The sequence below is a fragment of the Oryx dammah genome, unplaced genomic scaffold (genome assembly GCF_014754425.2).
Source record: "Oryx dammah isolate SB20612 unplaced genomic scaffold, SCBI_Odam_1.1 HiC_scaffold_28, whole genome shotgun sequence".
Lineage (NCBI taxonomy): Eukaryota > Metazoa > Chordata > Mammalia > Artiodactyla > Bovidae > Oryx > Oryx dammah.
In genome coordinates this window covers 114988668-115011410 of record NW_024070212.1, presented here as the reverse complement: position 1 = coordinate 115011410, position 22743 = coordinate 114988668, and the positions used below count along the sequence as shown (strand labels likewise).

General features: G+C 46.9%; 1 protein-coding gene across 25 annotated transcripts in view; it reads right to left on the bottom strand.

Annotated features, from left to right (window-relative positions):
- The window catches only part of LRRFIP1 (LRR binding FLII interacting protein 1), a 159253-nt gene that overhangs the window by 39168 nt on the left and 97342 nt on the right, over positions 1–22743 (bottom strand). For 4 of the 25 annotated variants that reach the window (XM_040231865.1, XM_040231866.1, XM_040231870.1 and 1 more), the window contains exons 4-12: positions 22257–22304; positions 20665–20709; positions 20005–20055; positions 16899–16937; positions 13001–13075; positions 9895–9957; positions 7080–7157; positions 5650–5694; positions 4422–4487 (exon numbers count right to left, since the gene is read on the bottom strand). The exons of 6 other annotated variants lie outside the window; for them this stretch is intronic. In XM_040231865.1, coding sequence (XP_040087799.1) covers positions 4422–4487; positions 5650–5694; positions 7080–7157; positions 9895–9957; positions 13001–13075; positions 16899–16937; positions 20005–20055; positions 20665–20709; positions 22257–22304 — 510 coding nt within the window. The remainder of the gene's footprint in view (positions 1–4421; positions 4488–5649; positions 5695–7079; positions 7158–9894; positions 9958–13000; positions 13076–16898; positions 16938–20004; positions 20056–20664; positions 20710–22256; positions 22305–22743) is intronic. 15 more of the 25 variants (XM_040231858.1, XM_040231876.1, XM_040231877.1 and 12 more) reach the window with 9 other exon arrangements.

The following is a 22743-nucleotide window of genomic DNA, read 5'->3' as shown; positions in this document are numbered from 1 at the left end:
GGATACAAAACAAGACCCAGGGCCGACACAAAATCAGCCGTGGCTTGTTCCAGCCCCGGGACCCTCTGTCTGGTTGCCCGTGTGTGTGTCTTTGTTGCTGCTGTTCAGTGGCTCAGTCGTGTCCGATTCTTTGGGACCCCATGGACTGTAGCCCAAGCTCCTCTGTCCGTGGGACTTTCCAGGCAAGAAGACCGGAGTGGGTTGCCATTTCCTTCTCCAGCAGATCTTCCTGGCCCCGGGATCGAACTGGAGTCTCCTGTGTCTCCTGCACTGCAGGTGAATTCTTAACCACTGAGACAGCAGGGAAGCCTGTATCCATTAACACGTATCCCTCTACCCTAAACGCTCTCTCTTCTGGTACAGGAAAGCACCAGGAACTCATTTATCCGAAGGCTCTGCCCTCTTAATTTTGATCTGTATTCACATTTGTTCCAGCCCTACAAGATCTTACCTGCCTCTTAAACAAGGCAGGGTAGGGGGTGGGTGGGAGGGGAGGCAGGATCTGAACACCGTTTAGGAGCCAGGGCGTCAGCGGACCGGGCAGAGGTCGAGAGGCCTCCAGTGACTGTCTCCTCCCTGCCCCCACCCCACCCCCACTCTGAGACCCGCAGGCATTATCCCAACTGCAGGCTAGAGGAGCCACGGCTTCGGGGCTTCTCCTGATCCTTATCGCAAATACCATTGCTCCCTCTGCCTGTTTTCCATCAGCGTGGAATTCTCGAGGGCAGAGTCTGTGTGTATTTTGTTCCTTGCTGAGTTCCTGGCCAGCAGAGGAGGCCTGGCACACAGGAGGCTCTTGAGAAACACTTGCTGAACGAACCACTTCAACGTTAGACTGTAAAATAGCCTTGATCGAGACGAGGGAGTTTCCCAGACTGGTTCTGCCTGGACTCACCCCTCGGCTGCATAAACACTTCAGGTGTGTTTACTCGTAGGTGAAAGATGCCTTCTCAGATGCACAGACACAATATGGCTGCACGCACACCGCGTGTAAGAATCACTGCCACATAGGGCACATACAAGAAATTCACCAGTATCACTAGCCTCACCTTTCAGCTTTCTTGTTCAAAACAAAGAAAAACTCTTGACATCAGCACTGTAAAGCGTATTTTGCCTTTTGGGTTTCGCTGATGTAAAAGTGAGGAAAACTTTCTCGTGTAGACAAATCCTACTATATTCTACGTCATTCACATCCTGGTTTATGGTGCAGAGATGTGGCGGATTATTGTTAATAAGGCTTCTTTCTGACCCGTTTCCCCAATTCCTGAGTCAAAACCTGCTCTCACATCATCTGATCTGAGTTGGGGAGGAAAGAATAAAGTGTAAAGTCTGTATCACGTGGACCATGAGGCACCTCTGGAGCCACCTGTGCTTTGGTCAATGTGGTTAATTGTGGGCTGACGTGAGGCAGACAGATCTGAGTCCAGGGTCCACTTCTAATCAGCCAGGAGACCTTGGGAAAGTTACGTGTCACTGGTGGCATCAAGTAGGGCTGCTGACCACACGGGTGGGGAGGATGACGCAGAGAATGCAAGCTGGGTTTTCCCCTGCTGTCTCTTCCTGATAAAACAATTTGCATGGCTCCTGGACCAGGTGGCATTGGTGGTGATGACCAAGGGTCAGAACAACTTAGAAGGTCATGTCACACAGGGCCAGGAGCCCTCCCTGCAACATACAAACAGCTTACGAATGGTAAGGAAGGCACAAAATAGAAAGGTTTCAAGGATGGGATGGGGAGGGAGGTGGGAGGGGGTTCAGGATGGGGAACAGATGGCCACCCATGGCTGATTCATGTCAATGTGTGGCAAAAGCCACTACAATGTTGTAAAGTAACTAGCCTCCAATTAAAATAAATAAATTTAAAAAACCTGTTATACTTTTAAGAAATAGTTATTAAAAAAAAGAATCATTTAACTGTAACTGTGATAAGTCATTTATGAATAAGTGGGGTTTCCCAGTTGGCGCCAGTGGTAAAGAACACGCCTGCCAGTGCAGGAGACACAAGAGATGTGAATTCGATCCCTGGTTCGGGAAGATCCCCTGGAGGGGGGCATGTCAACCTGTTCCAGAATTCTTGCCTGGAGAATCCCATGGACAGAGGAGCTGGGCAGACTATGGTCCATAGGGTTGCAAAGAGTCGGACATGACCGAAGCGACTTATTTAGCTGAAACACATCCTGTGTCTGAGGCAAACTTTCTGGGAGAAGGAAGATGGGGACATGTCTTTCAAAGGGGGCTCAGGGCTGGCTTATGCGGGCTTGGGGTCAGCCTGGACTTTGAGGTCAGGACAGGACGGACCCCAGAGGTGCAGTGTCCTCACATCTTTGTATGTGTATTTATCAGCGGCCACAGCTCCTATCTGGAGGGAGAACCTGGGAAGCTGCATTTCTGGGTGTGGGGAACTCCGTACCCTGGAGTGCTATTGTGACGGTGTGAGCAGAGCTGGCGGAGAACAAGAGGTCAGTGAACCTCCCCTCCCGCTCAGCCTGCTGCAGAGAACTCTCTCCTGAGGGGTTGTGTCCCAGGGTTCAATCGGTCCCATTTAACCTAGCAAACACGTGGGGTGCTCCTTCTGCGTAGGAAGGCAGCGTTAGGTGCAGAAAAACGTTCTTTTATTGCCACAGGGGCCCTATTTTAGGCTTTCTGCTGCCAGGACCAGATCTTTCACCTCCTTGACTCCCTAAAGCCATCCCTCCCTAGCGGTTCCTCCAGGAGGCTGAAAGCATGAAAGAACTGCCGCACACAAGAGTAATCGGCAATGCTGATCGCTGCACTCTGAAGGCCAGGAATCAGCCATGGGGAAAGTCCATCTACAGAGGTAACATCAGAGAGAATCTATGAGACGAACATCCTGCCAGACAGTAAGAGTTCTGCCTTGGTGTTTCAGAAGTTTCCTTCTCTTAAAGAGTTAGGATGCTGTCTCTTACTGATGAAAGAAAAGCATTTAGTTGCATTTTATCTGTCAGATAGGCCAGAGCTATTTTATCCAGCATGCATAGTTTGTGAGCTTTGTAAGGGCCTACAAAAATATTTAAGAACTGGGGAAAAGACTCAGTATAGTGTGCTATGCTGCATGGGACTGACACACACACACTACTATATATAAAACAGAAAACGGATGAGGACCTACTGCAGAGCACAGGGAACTCTACTCAATACTCTGTAACAACCTACATGGGAAAAGAATCGAAAAAAGAGTGTCCGTGTGTGTGTGTGTGTGTGTGTATTAGATTCCTTTTGTTATACCTCGGAAACTATCACAACATTGTAAATCAACTATGCTGCTGGGGTTTGGTTGCTAAGTCATGTCCGACTCTTTTGTGACTCCCCCTCCCCATGGACTGTAGCCCACCAGGCTCCTCTGTCCTCCTCTGTCCTTCTCCTCTGGGCTTTTCCAGAGAAGAATCCTGGAGTGGGTTGCCAATTCTTTCTCCTGGGGATCTTCCCAACCCAGGGATCGAACCCGAGTCTCCCGCTTTGCAGGCAGATTCTTTACCGTCTGAGCCACTGGAGAAGCCCCTAATTAAGTAGTCAATTATTTCTCAAAGCAAAATTATAAGAGCACGTTCAAGTATTTCCTACGCCATCGTATTTCACGTGAGGCTTGAATGCATCTTTCCAGGATTTGTGGAGGACACCCAGGAGGCAGAAACTTTTGCCCCTGGGGAGGGCTGAGCTGGGGCTTATGCTCAGTTTCAGCCAGTCTCAGGACAGGCCACCAGCTTCCTCACTGCCATGGGCTGGTCTCATCTTTCCATTTGTCTACCTTTAGCCTTCAGTCATTCACTCATATTTTCCATGCAACAAGTATATCTTATACAACTACTACACCTTTATGGAGAAAGCCCATCACTTCAAATCCTTTGAAGAGGTGAAAGGACAATAAAATAAGGAGATTCTATATGTGTAATATTCCAAGTCCTTAAATTTGTTCATCTTCCTCGACTATCGAGAGGTGAGAATATTTTGTGGCCTGCTGAATTCCCTTTTGTCTTCTTTTATTATTGTAAGATCACTCCAACTTTGTTGCAGGGAAAGAGCGGGTGCAACTCAATCAAGGTCAGTCTTTCTCCCCTTGACGTCAACATACATTGATGAGTGAGGACATTAATATAAACTGATGAGTGAGGACTCCAAGAGTTGGTGATGGACAGGGAAGCCTGGCGTGCTGCAGTCCATGGGGTGGGCTCACCAAGAGCTGGACGTGACTGAGCAACTGAACTGTCTGAGGACATGAAACTAACCACAAAAGGCTACGTGACTCATGTTGTCCATGACCCTTACTAGCATGGAAACCTGGGATGAGATAGTGCTTCTGCCCTATAACTCTGGTTAGTTATCTCCCAGGACTGGAGCTGCGCAGAGTGAGTCTCCCCCGAGTCATGCAGCAGAAAGCTCGGGAAACACAGAAAGTGCCTTACAGCCTGAGAACCGCAGGCGCTGCCCCGCCGAACCCCACCGAGACTGCTCTCGTCGGACACAGACGCCTGTGACGGAAACACACTGTCAGGACAGGGTGCCTTCCTCTCCATCGGCACCCGGGAAACACTGAAATGTAAGCTAGAGAAGAGTGACATGTGCTGGGAACAAGTTCTGAAAACATCATGATGGCAGACGTGCAGCAAAGGCTCAAAACCGCCTCCACAGGCAAAGACGGCAGCAAAAAAGAGGGTCATGCAGACATCTGGGAGAGAGGAGTTTCAGTTGCTGTCAACTGGCATGCGATAGTTTCCAAAAGACCCTTTAAACAGGATTCTGAAAAATATTCCTTGCTAAGTAAAAAGTTGTTAATACAGACTTAAAATGAGCAGATAGTTCAAATATGCTGAATTTTATCAAAGCATTCTCATGCTTGACCCTTAGAAAGTTACTCCAATATCAGAATAAAAACAGCATGGTGATTAGAGCTCAACATTTTATCATTCTTTAAGAAGTGCTAACTAAGGGACAGAACATTTCATCAACTTGAAAATCCTATGTAATTAAACACTGAGGGCAAACAGGAGTTTACAATAGGATAAATGGAACTTTAATTTCTCCCATTTTCCCTGGAGAACCCAGTGGGTTTGCTGGGCCAGTTATATATCTAATTCATAAATGTGCAATCAGATGGTGATTCAGAAAGTTATTAACAAGAAGAATATAGCTACTTTGAATACTTAAGTTTCCTGCAGGGTATTAATACTTTATATTTAAAACTGCAAATTTCCCAAAGTAATGCAGAATAATGGATTCATATCTGTTAAGGCTACCAAAGGAATAAAGAGCTTTGTTTTTGCCCACTGATTAAGTAAACGTTGCCAATGATTTTTTCATGCCTACCCATCCTATGCAGACACGTGTCTTCCCCAGCTATTGCCACCTGTCAAGAGAAATAAACCCCGGATCTGGACAGTGGGGGCTCCGGGTAAAGCTCCGAGTGTAAGCTCCGAGTAAAGGGGTGAGTCACCCTCGGAAGGGAGGCAAACAGGTCAGTCGAGGCACTCAGAGCAGGCGCTCAGCCTGGGGGTGGGGGGAGGGGGGGAGGGGGGGGGGCGTGCACGGGGGAGGGCCCGGGGTGGGGGGGGGCAGGGGCGCTTAAGCAGGACTGGGTGGGGTCCGGGGAGAAGCCAAGGGGGCGGCAGAAGGGCCGGGGTGGGGGAAACGCACCAGGTTACTCCCCGCCGGCCGGGCAGCGCCGTACAGGTAGGAGGGCTGGAGGATGAAAGCAAATGGCAGGTTTTTAAACCCTTGAAAAAACAGCAACAGATAATAGTGACAAGGTCGTCACGATGTTTCCAGTGATCATCACAGCCAAGCAGCTGCACAACCGTCAGAAGGAAGAGAGTCCCAGGAGGCACCCTGTTTTCAGTAAATCTGACAGAGGGAAGTGCACATTTACAAGGAAAATAAATAAGAGAGGATTTCTGGCTTTAAAAATAGTAAACTTCCCCCAGAACCTTTGCAACTATGGCTGTTTTCTCGTCACTTCATTTCAGGCATTCCTGGAAGAAAGGGTCAGGGAAGGAGACAGAATGGTGACAAGGTCAACAGCACCCACAAGAGCCCCAACCCCTCAACCCAAAGTCCCAGGGGAAGAGAGCACGTCAGGCGTTTGATACACAGACGTCTTGGAGGAGGAGCAGTGTGGTGGGAGGAAGCTGCTTCTTTGTGTTGGAGGATCCGAGTGACGGGCTCCAAGATACAGAAGGAGCTGTGAAGCTCTCCGCTGCTCCGGGGTGGGGGGTGGGGGGCACGTCCTGGTCACAGGGGAGCCCACACCCGCAGCAGAGACAAAGTTCGCGGGGTGCGCTGGGACACACAGGGGGTGTGCTGGTGTGGCCTGAGCCTCGGCTCTGAAGAGCACGCTGACCCGTTTGCAGGCAGAGAGGACCGGGAGAGCCCGAGGCTCGGGGCCACCGGTGGGTCAGGGGGTGTGCAGGACCAGGGAGGAATCACTCAGGGGATACGGCAATGTGAGGACAGGGCAGCTCAACCTCCGTGACGCGATCCGTTCCTGGGGCCCTGACTCCGACTTCCTCCCAGAGCACCGGCCTCCTGTACCTGGGGCCGAAAACGCCGAGCACCTCAGCCAGCCTTGTACAAACAGGAGACACGGCCGGGAGCCAGCCAGAGAAATAAGGCCGCTCTCCCCACTATCTGGGACGGAGGAGTCCGATTATGTACAGAAACCTTCCAAATTGCTTCCTGGACACATTTACAAGAGAAAAATGTTTTTTGTTTTTTTTTTTTTTTAAAAAAACAAAGGAAACCCTAAATGGGAACAATTGCTGGAAAAGGAGGAGAGACCCACGAGACCAATTTTTTGGACCAGAGCTCTTGAAAATATACATTCAGTAGATCCTCCTTTTTCCTAAGCTTCTTAAAAAAAAAGAAATGTAAGGCCTTAAATTATTTTTGATAATGTTTTAAATGGTTTGAGAAAAGTCTTCGGCAGTTAGGCCAGTGGCAACACACTACTAAGCTTGGCTCCTTGGACGTCACATGGAAGAGGTTGAAGCATCCGTGTCCATTCACTCAGAATTAAAGTCACAACAGAAGGGAGAAGAGGGAAGAGTGAGGTCAAAAGCAGAACAGACCCGGTTTCCATTCTGGGCAGACAGGGGTTTGGGAGCCAGGCCAAGACTGCGAAGCCCGAGGTCTGAGCAGGAAAGTCCCTGGAATCAGAGAAAACGGGCTGGAGGTGGAGAAAAAGCTTACAGCTTCATTTCATCTCAAAGGCATCATCAAGGCACACAAAAGCAGCTTCCGCAACATCGGGAAAGGACATGCACTTGGGCAGCAGGCGAGAGAGCGGGGAGAACACGGAGACAGTTCAGTGAGGTGGCAGCTGTGCCAAGGGACCAAATCAGGACTTTGGAGTCTACACACAGCCAAAGGCAGAGCTCATCACTCTGAACTGACAGCTAGGCCCTAGGGGCTCTGAAGGTCTGTTTTAATGCAAACTCTAATATTTAACATTTGGTGGGGAACACTCAAAATCAGGAGTTTACAGAGACAGTAATCTCCGTTCTAGGCAGCCAGTGGGAGACGACCTGCAGCTTGGAGTCCTTGGTTAGGCATGCACATGCTACAAGTGCTCAGGACTCAGAAGACCTGACTGACTCAGTGGCACAGTTCTGAGGCCAGCAGTCTATACAACATTCCTACTAGATAGATGAATAGTTTCTATACAAAGCGTTCTATCCAAAAGGAAGGATCCTTGACGAGGCTGCCAGCGGTTTCTGATCCCCATGTCAGCAGTATTCTCCTGACAGTACAAACCCAGGGCAGTGCTTGAAGGGGATGAAGCAATGCTGTTGAAACAGCCTGATGGTCCCTAAGATATTCCACTGGGCCTTGGAGATCCCATAACTGGAGCCTGTCATGCGTGTGCCTTGAAGAAACTACCCTAGAATGACCGGAAGGACAGGCGAGTGGAATTCTGGGGTGGGCAGGTAGAAAGTTTCTAACATTTAACATGAATCTGAAAACCTGTTCCAGAGGTTGAGAGAATACCCTTTGTGGAAGCCACCCTGTCAGCCCCTCTGGGTCACAGAAAGAGCCCAAGGCCTCCACCTGACATGGCATGGCCACGTCCAGGGCTTGCTTCCGGCAAGTCTAAGGCGAGAGAGGGTCTTCCGAAGGGAAGACAGTACTGCACACCGCATGGTTCCTTCCCAGCCTTCGAGTGAAGTCAAATCAAACCGGCCAGTGTGTTTGCAGGAAGAGCTATGGCAGCTGCAGAGCACAGGAATTACCAACCAGCCTCCGAGGCTGCTGAGTAAAACGTGATCTCAGGCAGCTGCGTGGTGGGGACACACGGCCTTCGGGAAGTTCTGATGTTTTGGGTTTTGAACGGGCCAGCTCTACTTTTTATATGAGTAAGTGTGTCAGTCGCTCAGTCGTGTCTGACTCTGTGATCTCATGGACTTTAGCCCACCAGGCTCCTTTGTCCGTGAAATTCTCTAGGCAAGCATACTCGAGTGGGTTTCCATTTCCTTCTCTAGAAGATCTTCCCGACCCAGGGTTTGAACCCAGGTCCCCCTCACTGCAGGCAGATTCTTTACCATCTGCGCCACCAGGGAAGCCCCTTATATGAGTAAACCTTTTATTTAATTAATTTATTTTTGGACGGCTCTACTTTTGACCTTAATACTTTGGATGTGGGTTATTTCAACTGAGTTTAAAGGAGTCAGATATATGCTGAACTTTGGTGACTAAATCACATCCGAGTATTAGATTTCTTTCATTGTCTTCTATTTTACAGAAAGTATCTAAGCTTGGAAAGTGTGGAGGAAGTTAAGTTTTCTGAATGACAAGGTGCTCTTTTTGGAAGCAAAATCTCCCACTGAATTAAGAAAATGCCCCCAATACACAAAAAACTCATGGTGTCAAACCCCACCAGTCCTTGGGTATTGACAGTTGATCCTGTACTCAGTCGGAATTCACCTCCTCGGGGAAGGAAAGGACGGGTACCCATCATTAGAGAGGGTTGGGGGGCAGCATGGGGGACTCGGTAATGGGCAAGCTGATGGGGTGATGGAGGAGCTGGAGCCCCTGCCTCCCTCACAGCAGGAGCAAAAAGTGGGAGGGGCTGAGGACAGGGAGGAGGACCATGGTTGGGATGCTGTGGCTCTGCCAAGTTAGTTTCTATTTATTTTCCCCCTCCCCATGTATTCTTTAAGAGTCAGTTGACATCCTTGTGTTATGACACTTCCTGGCAAAATTAGTTTCTGCTCCAGTGTATCCCATACAGGGACCTGTCCTCTGTTCTAGAAGTAAATGCTTCCAGAGGGTCTAATGCACCTGCTTGTCTCCGTGACTGTCCCACTTAAACCAGTCCCCTAATGCTGAGTGAATACAAGCCTTACCTAGGATAGACGAGCCTTACTCATTAGGGCTCTTCAGTAATTGAGAAATATGTGCCTGTCAAGGTTGATTGTGCTCTTAAAGTATGGGAAGGAATGGCCCTGTGCAGACCCTGGGATTGGATTTTCATTTCAAGTCTAGTCTGTTCCTGTAAAATTACTCCATGTGTGCTTGGACCCTGCAAGGTCAGTCTGCTTTCAAGAACTCTCAAGGAAAGAATTTCAAGTCATCTTCTTTTTTTCCCCTTTGATTAATTCTGACTACTAAATGTCCACCTATTTTCTTTCACTGTACCTCGCCTGACACCACAGTGTGTATTCCAACATTTGAATCTGAAATCAAAGGCAAGATAGTGGGGTAAATCTGAATTAAATATATCACGTTAATTACTGCTCCTAAATGGACCCTAACAGTTATCTGAATGAAACTTCATAGAACAGACATTAAAAGAGAAAGAGAGCTGAGTTTACACATCCAAGAGCGCACGCTACAAAACCTGCAGCTTCTGAAGCGAGGATGGGAAAGATTTAAGGGGAAACCAACCAGGGTGTCCTCTCTGGATGATGACAAAGTGGAGAATCGGCCGTCACCGCTGTAGCTGGAATTCTGAGTGGCAAAGAAGACAGTGTAAGCGATGAGCCCTTTCTCACTCCCCGCAAAGCACCACCAGTCTCGGTTAAAAAGGCGACCATGCGATCCCACAGCCAGACCAGTGTTAGTGCTCCCGGGCTGACGGGCAGCGAGAGAACAGACACGCCCCATGACAGCAGAAACCCTTAACCATTAGGGGCCCAAGCTTTTACATTCCAGGGCTTATGTCTCAGTGACGCCGTGTGATTTAACTATTATCATCAGGGTTCCACTCTTTATATTTCAGTGTACCTGTTTATTATTATTTGTAACTACTAACTAAATCTCATGGTGGACTGTCTATAACCTCTTAGTCCAGACTTCCCGTGTTACTGGGTTGGCCAAAAAGTTCACTTGGGTTTTTCTGTCAGACGGTATGAACTTTTTGGCCAACCCAATGCACCTCTTTGTCGATAACTGAAATTCCACTTATTGAAGAGTTTTCACTCTTTGCTCAGTTCAGCACGTCCGAGGGCTACAGCTCAAGCTCTAAAGCTCCAGGGAGGCTTTGGAGGGAGGCGAGTGGAGCCTGAGGGAAGCGGCACCCTCTTGCAGCTGAGAACCATCCACAGAAGGCTGGGCACTGCCGTCGCCCTGTGGGGTCTCAACACACACTTTATACACAGAAGATCCTACCAAGATTGTGGCTGGTGTGTGTGACCATTACAACGCATGCAGGCTTGGTTGCTTCGGGCGTGTCAGACTCTTGGTGACCCCACAGACTGCAGCCCGCCAGGCTCCTCTGTCCACGGGATTCTCCAGGCAGGAATACCGGAGTGGGTTGCCATGCCCTCCTCCAGGGGGTCTTCCTCACCCAGGGATCGAACCCAGGTCTCTTACGTCTCCTGCATGGCAGGCGGGTTCTTTACCACTAGTGGCCCCTGGGAAGCCCAAGGTGCTGCTTTAGATGTAGGCTATTTGGTACTTGGGTCATTCTATTTCCTGATTATTTATTAAATCGATTTTATATTCAGTTTTGCTCTGCAGTGAACTGTTTGACAGTCAAGTTCTATTTAATTTCTAGAGGCATTACTTAATCTTAATCATGAAAGCACAAGGCACACTTGTATTGTTTCAATATAAAAATCAAAGATTAAAATATGTGGATATATGCAATATAGAGCTTGATGCCACCTGTACAGTCACAAACATGCTGTCAACTACACGTCTGGAACGTTCTAGAGAAGACTGTAATATTGGGTAGAAGTTGGACTAAGGAACTTCTAAAATAACTTTCAATTCTAAACTATGAATCTTTGTGATCAACATAGTGGAATAACGAATCTAGGGTCTTAAGTCAGTAACTAGTCAATTTAACCCCAACAAGCAGTCGGGGTCCATCAGAGTTCCTGTCCTGTGATGTCAGCACCAGACAGCCTGCAGGGATGCTGAGCACAGGAAGCAAAATTGTCAACGTCCCACGAGAACAGGATGGCTGCAACCTGCTTCTGTCTCCTGAGTGCTGCATTATTACCTAAAAGGAAAACAGAGCTCGAGAAAGTCCAAAGGCTGTCAGTGCAAAAAGCAACATAAACAGGAAGACAGAGCCTTTAAAGTGGGAGGATCTTTTAGCTTGGAATGAGAAAAACTTAGATGAAACAGAAGTGTATGCAATCCTTAATAGGGATGAGGCAGTAAAACCTGATCAGCCAGTTTCAGAAAGCCTAGAGGGTGTTGAGTTACTACTCCTTTGGAACCTGAAAATGTGATTTTAACAAGTATAATATTTCCTAATAAAATATAACTAAGAAAAATTTAAAAAATACTATTTTACACAACTAGTAAAATTTATTGCTGTTAATTCACTTCAGTCGTGTCCAACTTTTTGTGACCCTATGGACCGTAGCCCACCAGGCTCCTCTGTCCATGGGATTCTCCAGGCAAGAACACTGGAGTCTGTTGCTGCCATCCCCTCCTCCAGGGGGTCTTCCTGACCCAGGGAATGAACCGGAGTCTGTTAGGTCTCCTGTACTGGCAGGTGGGTTCTTTACCACTAGTGCCCTCTCGGAAGCCCCCAAAGCCCCCTGGACTGCAAGGAGACCCAACCAGTCCATCCTAAAGGAGACCAGTCCTGAGTGTTCACTGGAGGGACTGGTGCTGAAGCTGAAACTCCAATACTGTAGCCACCTGATGCGAAGAGCTGATTCATTTGAAAAGACCCTGATGCTAGGAAAGATTGAAGGCAGGAGGGGAAGGGGACGACAGAGGATTAGATGGTTGGATGGCATCAGTGACTCAACGGACACGAGTTTGAGTAAACTCTGGGAGCTGGTGATGGACAGAGAGGCCTGGTGTGCTGCGGTCCATGGGGTCACAAAGAGTTGGACACGACTGAGTGACTGAACTGAACTGAACAAGAAAATAAATGAAGTCAAGAAGAACAGGAAGATTTTAGATAATTTAATGTATAAGAGGTGTGCAGCAGGTCAGGAAAACTAAATTCAAATGTGCCCAGTTTAAGCACCTGAATTCCCAATGGCCTCCCTGACCAGTCCCAGGCCTCCCCCGCTTCTTTCTGCCTGCTCTGCTCTCGGTTCCTTCCTTCTCTCTCCTCATGTACAGCCTTTCTCTGCTTCTCTCCCACTTCCCACCCCAGAGCTGTGAGCACTGCAAGCATCAGTGTTTAGCAAAACACAGGCTCTAGTACCTGTGTCTTTGAAATTACAAAGGATCAATGTGGAGAACTGTGAAAATGTCGAATTTAAGTGTATTCAAGAGCTGAATATATTCATATGTACATCATACACAACACCCAGGGCTATAAAATAAAGAGAACTAATATTTAATTTGACCTTTTAGTACCTAAGAGATGCCTTTCAATATTGATCTCTTAAACTAACATTTTGAATGTTAGAAGACAGACAAAGACCGTTAACCAGTTGAAAAACATTAGCTTTCATTCTGTCATGCACACACACACAAAAGAGGACTGCTGTAACACAGAAAAGAACCAAAGAAGCTAAATTTAGCAGTTTTAAAAAAGGCTTTGCAGCAACCTGTTAGAGTCTTGCATCATGACATTTACTATACGAACCCTGCCAGATCTTCTACTCAGGGACTGTGATCCATATAAGTCTCCATCATACCCATTTGTCTGTGTCAAGGAAGAAAAGGAGAGAAGCTGACATCAGTATACAAATGAAGAGACAGGGACAGATTGGCAAGGAAGAATTAGCCAGGTGCAGACTGCGTTTTTGGAGTGGAGCGGATGGGCACGCCTGGCAGAGCGTGTCCCAGCAGGCACCCCACTGGCTCCATGCTTCTGAGCTGTAGCTCAGGAGAAGCCAGCCCTGTTCGAGAGTCAAAGCTGTCCTCTTAGTTTCACTGGAGACTACAAGGCACTCACTCAGGGATGGGAAGCAATGCCACATCTTTGTGGAGTGAGTTGCACTGGCGGGACGCACTTGTGTTTCAGTTTTGTGGTGGTACTGCGGGAATCCCAGCCTTGGAGAAGCCTGAATGCCAGCCAAGCGGGCTGATGCCTCCGTCTGAGTCAACTAGTTTTCAGCTCTTGGTTTGGCATGACACCCTTAAAACTACAGCTCATTATGAAGCTGCGTTCAGAAGATTCAAAGAGAGCGGTCTACTCAATTTGTGATTAAATGCAAACGTTCATCATGGGAAAACTAATCTATATTAGGCTTTCATTCATCCAGTTTTCCTACTTTTTCAAAGTGAAATCTGAGGGCGTATTTCATAACTTGTTCTCCAGGAAAAAAAAGAGAGAATGATTAAGAGTGAGTCTGTCTCCCTTTTCCTCCCACGTCCTAGTCAAAGTTCGCTTGGGCTTCTATAGCTGCTCTCATTCACCTATAAGGAAATTTCTGCTGCTTCAGGATGAGAGCTGTCAGCTGTCAGGGACACAGCCAGCTCTCGAGTCGGAAAAAGGAGGCACAGCAGCTAAAAGTGGAAGGAGATGCCGGGGGGTCACACGCAAGTCCAGACTCCAAGTAGAAGCTCTATCACGTGACCTTAAGTGAGTTACTTCATCCACTGGAACTTTCTCCGCTGTGGCTGTGAAAACGTGCAGAGTAATAAATACTTTACAAGGCCCTTGTGAGGATTAAATCTGATTAAAATGAGTGCCTAGATCAGGGCTGACTGCGAAGGCTGTGCTGACCAGATGGGGAAGCGCCCAGCACACAGGAAGAACCAGGATATGTTTCCTTGTTGGAAGGGTGGGGGTAGGCAGACATACTATGCAGCTGTGATGTTGATGAACAATAAATACACGGATTTCCAGATATTATAAAGCCAGGGTCAGGAAACCTTGACTATAAAACTATGTATTTACTTGTGTTACGACTCAAAAGCAAGTCAATATGAGGTTTCCGAATGAGAAGGAGCGTGTAGAAATCCTTCAAAAGGAAAATTCAAAACTATGAGTACATTAAAACATTTCTGAAATAAATTTGATAATAAAAAACCTTTGGAGGTTGGCAGACATTTTATTCAGTCTCCTTTTTTTCTCTTGACTGATGAGATGATTATTTGAAATAATCTTAAATGTCAAGGACTTTACATTTCAGATCTCAATCTTATTCCTTTGATATCTGTTTAGAAAGTAGTTTCTGGAAAAAAAATTAATATAATATTGAAGGCTGCTGCTGCTGCTGCTGCTAAGTCGCTTCACTTGTGTCTGACTCCGTGTGGCCACAGACGGCAGCCCACCAAGCTCCCCCGTTCCTGGGATTCTCCAGGCAAGAACATTGGAGTGGGTTGCCATTTCCTTCTCCATTGCATGAAAGTGAAAAGTGAAAGTGAAGTTGCTCAGCATCAATCAATTTTAGGTGACTTTTACTTTGCTAATAAATAAGGAAGAAAACGTCCTGCATACATAAACCCGCTGGCTGGCCACCATTGCTTATAACACGCATACTGCTTTAGATGAAGCTTTCCTTTCCTCTTCTCCGTCTCCAGTCTAGCCTGCAGCATGAAGCAGAGGGCGGGTGGGGGCTGGGAGGGCAAAGGCGCTGCTTCAGGTGTCCCTGTCTACTCTGGCTTTCCATGAAAATGCGCGAAAAACCCTTCTTTTGAAGGCTTTGCGGAATATCCACACTTCTCTGTTGTAATGAAATTCTGTTGCAGAGAATGTATTCCTACAACATATCCTCCACCCAGAGATCCCACTGACAACATCTCTAGAGAGGATCTCTCTGACCTTCTTAGCGAACACACCACCTTTCTCCTCTTGGGTAGTTTTTCCATGTTGAATTCAGCTTGGTGGAACCGTTTCTAGTGGCATAAGGGGAGGATAATAAGGAGAGTTGAAAAGTAACTGTCACATTAGCACCAAAAGCCCACGGGAGGCACGTTACTCTCATCGGGCCTCTGATGTTCACCTAGCTTTGCTCTGCAGGAATTGTTTTCAGCTCTCTTCACTGCAACCTGCTTGCCCCTAAGACATCGGAATCCCCAGAGGCCTGGGAATATGCATCTTAACAAGTTCGGGTGAATCTTTCATACAGTAACATTGGGAAGCACTGCTCTTAAGAGAGAACAGAGTAAAGAGACATTTACCAACGTGCATTTTCTGGAAAAGGATGAGCAACATACAAAAATAGATGCCCCATCAAAACCAATGAGTCTGATGGTAACTTCTAATTAGTCATCTTATAACATGCAGTGCTGTCAAAGCATCAGCCAGTTCCACACGGGACCATGCAAAAGGCAACTGTGATTAAATAGTTTTTTAAAAATCAATGTATATGTGTGTTTAGTTGGTCATTCATGTCTGACTCTTTGTGATCCCATGGACGGCAGCCCGCCAGGCTCCTCTGTCCATGGGATTTCCCAGGCAAAGAATACTCGACTGGGTAGCCAGTCCCTTCTCCAGGGGATCTTCCCAACCCAAGGATTGAACCCGGGTCGCCTGCATTCCAGGCTGATTCTTGACCATCTGTTTCTACTAAGTCAGAAGACAGAGCACCTTCAAGGGCATCAGAGATGGGAAACAAACAACGAAAGGCAAAATAAAAGCTCTGAAAGGCACTGGACGCACTCAATTGAGTTTAGAAGTGGAGAACAGCCGCCCCACGGAGGCTCTGGGGACAAATGTCTGTGCAGATGAGCTGTGCTGTGCCGTTAATCATCACCTTAAGGGTATACATGTATTTTAAAAACACGAGTTTGCTAAATAATTTTTCAGCACAATGGGATGAATGAAGCACAAAATCCTTTTGGAAAAAAAAATTCCTTCAAGCAGAGAAGTGTATAATCCGATATAATTTCAGTGCTGAGTCACTTTAATGCTGAGTGTGATTAATGCTGGTGAGGTTACATTTTTCTACCTTGGAGTGTAATTTAAATGTATAGGTTTAAAGAAAGCATACGCTGTAGAAACTCTTCTAGACAGACGTCAGAAGGGAAATGCTGAATTTAAAGGCTTTGTTTTTGTTACTGGATTTGGGATCTTTCTCAAAGAGCACTCTCTGGCCAAAGAGCCATCTGGGACATTTAATTTGAAAGGATACAGATTAGGAAATAATAAATTTTTCATTAGATAAAATGACTTTAAATTTAATCTGTTACAGGAAATGTAGAGGCTTGGAAATTCTTGATCTGATTTTGCGTTTCCTGCAAGACCCCGTCTCTTCCAACTGGTGCCCACGGCTGCTACCCCAGAGCCTGGCAAACAGCGGTGCTCACAGGCTGCCTGGTGAGGGAGATGGTCAAGTACCCACACCTGGACTCGGGACACAGGAGGAGGGTCAGAGCTGCAAGGAGGCTCTGGGAAGAACAGCTGTGGGCACGCCTGCCCTCTGGCCTCAGTCTCCAGGAAAGGACTGGAGGGTGGCATGTGTGTCTCTCCGCACAAAGATGAACTTGGCTTTTTAGACAAACACCCGCAATATTAGTGGACACACCACAGGTTATTATCTGCCAGGCAACACTATTAGGATCAGAGCACATCTCACCCAGGCGTAGGGACCCCCGTACTCCAAGTCAGGCTGCGACTGTCAGAGGAAGGATGGAAGAGAAAAACAACAGAAGAAAGTTGCCCAAAATCAGGTAAAAAGCTAAGTGCAATACAACAGAAACATAAAGCAAAGCAAGTGATCTTGAAAATCTTAAAATTAATTTTCTTCATGACTTCTAGGATCTCATGTGTATTTACAAACGCAATTACAATAGCATGGCAGCTACCATAAAATCCATTAACATTAAATAAAACTTCCATGGTAGATGTTGCTGTGATTCATGAAATCTGAAGCAGTTTGAACAATCCTGCTTCCTCCCCTACCTAGCGCATGCCATTTACATTAGACAGAGCATCAACAGATGCAGCACTATCCATTTTTAAATAAAGAAAACTTAGACTTACAACATCTAAATCTAGATTTTCTGAGGATGTCCATACAAACACTAGAAAAAAAATTTATTCCATTTTTAAGGGCTTTTCATCACTGTGAATGGAATGAAGACGGCCTGTGTTTTGAGAAAGTCAGGAGATAAAAGATATGGTTTTTGAACTTTGCAAATTATAAAGATTTTCAAATATTAAAATATGCAAAACAGCAGAAATTGGTCCTACCCAGAGATGGACTGAGACGGGCCACCCTCAGGGGGCAGTGGGGAGCCTTGCTTGCCCACCAACCTGGAGAGACCAGAGCTTCTGGCCCCCCGAGGGGCTTGACGGGTGATGCTGTCACAAAGCCCTGGCCCTGAGCGGCCTCCTCAATTGCTCTGGGCTCTTTCTATATTGATAAAAATTAGAAGGTTTGACCCTTATTCCCAGGATCCAGGTTCCCAAGGTCTGCGGTTTTTATCTTTAAAATCTTTAAGCTATTCCTTTAGATCAAGAGCATCATGGGAAAGCGTCAGGGAACATACCCCCCGGCTAATGACAAACACCACCCACCACCAACTTTCCACTTTCTCCCCTCTCTTACTCAGCATCCTAACTGTGGAGGTCCTCTAAAATTTTATATCCTAAAACAAACACATTTGATATCTTGGCAGAGACAGGTGTTCAGCATAAAAGCTTAGCTCATTTCTGGTTAAAATCCTTAAAAATGAAATAAATGCTGTAAACAGCCAAACAGTAACTAATAGTACAATAGTTTTTAAGGGGGTCAGGAAACCCTCTGAGAATCTTAAAGTGAACTGATTATTTTCCCAGAGAAATGCAAGTACATAAAAAATCTTGAATACAAGTTCAAGGAGTATCACAGATGGAAAATGCTGTTTTGATAGAGAGACGTGAGCCCCCAAATAATCAGGTTTTGCTCTATTTCCATCAAAAGCTTCCTTGTGGACCTCCTCATGGTGTGGAGGCTAACGGTCATATGAGTCCTATGCTCACATGCTCACCCCTCTCCTCCTTGAAAAAGTATCCTCTTCACTTGGTTTTAAGGACCTGATCTCCTCCTGGGTCTGCCCAACAGCTGTAATTTCTGTCCCTTGTCTGCAGAGTCTATAAACAGTTCTGCGCTGATACTGTTTGTGTTACATGAATCTTACTTCCCCTTGCATGAATCATGTCACAGCACAGATGAGGAATTTACAAACAGGTGGCTAAGGAGAAAGTTTCAAAATGAAAGGAAGCTCTTTGACTTCACCTTTAAACTGTAACTTTCTGGCAAGGTCACCGTGTATCTGCTTTTGGCACTTTAAGGGCAATGACCACTGCTAACCCCAGAGCAACAATATACAGCCATCCTTCAGCATCTGTGGGGAAGGGATCAGTTCCAGGACCCCAGAGATACCAGCATCTGCACGTGCTCCAGCTCCTAATTCAAAACTGCCTGGCTTTTGCATCCAACCCAAGTACACCTCCTGTATCCGTTCAGTCGGCTCTAGAGTCCCTGCAACACTGAACACACTGTAAACGCGATGTTGTTGTCGTTCAGACGCAAAGTCAGAAACTCACGTCTGACTCTTTGCTATGTGAATAGTTGTAAATACAATGTCAAATGCTATGTAAATAGTTGCCAGTGCGGCAAATTCAAGCTTTGTTTTTTTGTAACTCTCTGGAAAATTTTCTCCTTGAGTATTTTTAATCTGTGGTTGGTTGGATCCTGCAGAACTTGGGGATAAGAAAGGCTAACTGTTATCACCTGTGTAGCTTTCTGTTACAAACAGCCGAATTAAATGCACATTTAGTGGGAATATAAGAAGGCTAGGAGTGACAGCACAACTTAGTCGTCACAGTGATTAAAAGCGAGCCTTCTGCTCCATACAGCCCTTCAGTAAAATGAGAGGCTGTGTTGAGACTGAATTATTACCAGGGAGATGCAGCTTTAACCCAGTGGCAAATGACACTAACTCCGCGTCGGAGCAAATTCCAGGAGATGGGGAAGGACAGGGAAGCTTGGCGAGCCGCAGCCTATGGGGTCGCAGAGAGTCGAGCACGAGTGAGCGACGGAATAGCAACAAATGGCACCGACATGCTGAGTTTAACTCACTGAGTTGAAGATCCATAAGCCAGACACATTTTCTCTACTTAACTTCCCAAAGCACACCATGTTTTCAAGTATAATTAAGATTTTTGGAATGTTTAAGGAAGGATGTGTATTTGTGTTTATCAACCATCAAGCTGTCCGTGATGCAGAGATTTCATTACAGTCGATGAAAGGAGAGGCTGCCGAAGGCCCCGGGCTGGATAGATTCAGTGTGCTCCAACTTTTTACCAGGCAGCCCACAGCAGCTTTCAAGGAGCCATGCAAAGCGTCACTGCATAATAGTTACTTTAACTCGTAGTTACTTCACTGAGATTCCAACTGGACGGGAGCCTGCACTTCTGTAAGGACAGAATGTGTCTTCATGCTCCTCTCATCCTACTAGCAATGAGACGGCCTGATCTAAATGGGGCAGTTTGGTGACGTGGACGTGGGGGAGAAAGACACAACGAAAGTGCTTATGCACGTCAATCAACTCTGCGTCACAAAGAAACATCCCGCCGTTGGACAGATTTTCAATAAGCATCTTGACAATGAACGAGGACTTTGAACACAGGGGTGGGAGGGCACGGACCACGGACTCAGACTGTACCATGCAAACCCAACCGTCCTGGTTACTGACCCTCAGGCTTCCGCGGCTACCCACTGACATGCGCTCATCTTCATCAGACGCCTAGTGAAAGAAAGACGGAAACAACCATGAGATATGGTAACAGACATGATGCGCCCAGCTCTCAAGAGGAAACCAGCTGACCTGACACACGGCCGGGGCGGGGGTCAGGCCCCTCTGAGAATCTCAGTGCCCGTGAACCCGTGCGTTCCCCAAAAGGGCTCTGTTTGTGCGAAGTATCACAGGACTGTTTCTGGATGACATGGCTTTACATTAACTTCATTAAAGTGGTGTTGTTCACTTTGCTGGTTATGTACAAATATATAGCTTAATGCACACGACTGCAAATTATTCACGAGCATTCAACAGCAAAGAAAGCACTAAAACTGTAATAAACATATTAATACTCGTTAAAACACTCATAAATACTGAGGAAATTCTCAAAGTTCCTCACCAAAGTCAAGTCAAAATGCTAAACACCGAGTTCACAGTCTTTGTATAGCTAATCGTATCAGTGTTAGTTTCTTAGATAAGGACACAGATCTGTAGACAGACATATATACTTATAGGTAGGTGGGCGGATAGAGCGTTAATTAATGTTATTTCAGCCACTAGAACGGCCAAGCAGAGTTCAGCCGAAACGCCGAGATAATGGAGGAAGACAGTACTAACCGACGTGTTTCTTCTGGATCTGTGAGAGTAGCGCTCACTGTCTTCCTACCAAAGCAATGAGGAGACAGCACAGAAAGGTTAGAGGCAGACAGGAGAAGCCTTAAGACCGTCCAACCGCGGCTCAATACAGTGTTTCTGATATAAATGTCAAACAAATATTTACTTTGCTTACAGGCCTCAATTAAACCACTGGGGGAAAATGTTTTCTTCTAAAGCAGGTGGGGGTGGAGGGTGGAACTTAAGCATACAAATCATTGGGATGTTTCATTCTGGCTTTAAAAACAAGCATGTGTTCGGTGAAAAGCAGGCTCTTACTTTTTTTTTCCTAATCGAATCTGGTACATTTAAATCAAACTACTTCTGACATTCAAAACCTACTCACTTCTGTTAAGGAATCAGAGAAAAAACCATTTCTGGAAGAGAGCCAACATGGATGCCACCCTATCCACTATGCTCTGTGCATCCTAAGGTGCTTCATCTTGTGTCTGGACTTCTCTGAAGTCGGGGCATAGCTTATAATCAAAGTTGCTCACAATTATAATTAGCATTTTCTTTCTCAGTGGTATATAAAACACTGGCACCTCTTTTAACTGTGTCTTAAGATTTGGTAAATTTATACCTATGCCATATAAGCGTTAAAATGATGGTTTACACATAAAAGAGGTTGAAGTTAACTGTTTAAATAGAGGAATTGTGTGCTCTTTGTATTTCAACAACTGTTTTCTTTTATATTGTACACAGATCTCTAAGATGTAGGTAATTTCCTGTTTCCTTGGGTCATTTTATGTATAAGGGACATTTAATGGGACAGCTGCATACTGGCCTGGTTCTCAAATGCTGGAAGGATGCGATGACGTCTGTGAGGTCAGCGAGCAAGGTGACAAGGACAAAGAGGGGCGGGGGCACTCGGGGGTGGACCTATGACCGGTGGGCAGCTCTCAGAGTCCACCCCCCTTCCAAGCCTCCCACTGTGGGGCAACATCTCTGCCCGAGAGCCTTGTAGGACGGGGGGTGGTATCGTGAAGGGCAGGCCAGCTCTTAAATGACGAAGGACGGATAAGTTGTGCCAGGAAACAGGGTGAGAAGGTAAAGGAATTTTCTCTCCCAAGAACCGTGGTTTCTCAGGGGCAGGGCACGAGGCGAGCAGGGCCCAGCAGTGAAGGATAAAGCTCGGAAGCAGAGTGGCCGGGCAGCTGACTGCAGTTGGGAATGGAGACCACAAAGCATACCGAGTCCTCTGGCTTCCGGCTAGAGCTGCTGGCTAGGCGGGCCAGTCCCGAGAAGGTTCTCACGCTGGGGGGCCCTGGCCCAGCCTGAGTGTCCCCAGGGGGGGATCCTGCTGAGAGGAGACCCCCCCCATGCTAGCCTGGGGGGCTCCAGGAGCCAGCCACCTCACCAGACACCTGGCCCAACCATTTCTAAGCAGGCTTCACAGGGCTGTAAACAAGCAGACCAGATGGAAACATCCCCAGAAGGCAGGCTCTTTCTCAGTATTAAATTAGGGGCGGCTGGGACCTAGCTATGCAATTACAGTGTGGGAGAATGAAATCACAAACCGTTTCAAGCTTTGAAAAATCATATTTGAGGCCTACCATCCATTGCTCGATGTCACCCCATTTTGTATCCAGCCCATAATATTTCTGTAGACAGAAGGGAAAGAAGATGAGGCAAGAAGTGACACGCACGCTCTGTGTAGGACACTGTTCCGACATGCATTTCCAAGCTGCTGCCCAAGCCCCAGGGTCAAGGGAACATGCCGAGGCAAAGCGAGGAAGAACAGGCAGGGCTCTGCGGGGGGCTGCAGACTCCCCACGCCACCTGTGAGCCCGGGGAAGATGACCCTCCCCACCCAGGCGAGACAGGCCAGGACAAAGCACTGCTGAGGCAAGGGGAGACCTCCGTAGAGACCAGGAACTTCAACAGGCCAGCAGCACATCAAGCCCCTCTGTCAAGCTGGCTGTGCCCTCAGAGAAAATGTACTGCAGCAATGAAGCACTGTGTGTGTGTGTGTGTGTGTGTGTGTGTGTGTGTCTGTGTGTGTCTGTGTGTGTGTGTGTGTGTCTGTGTGTGTCTGTGTGT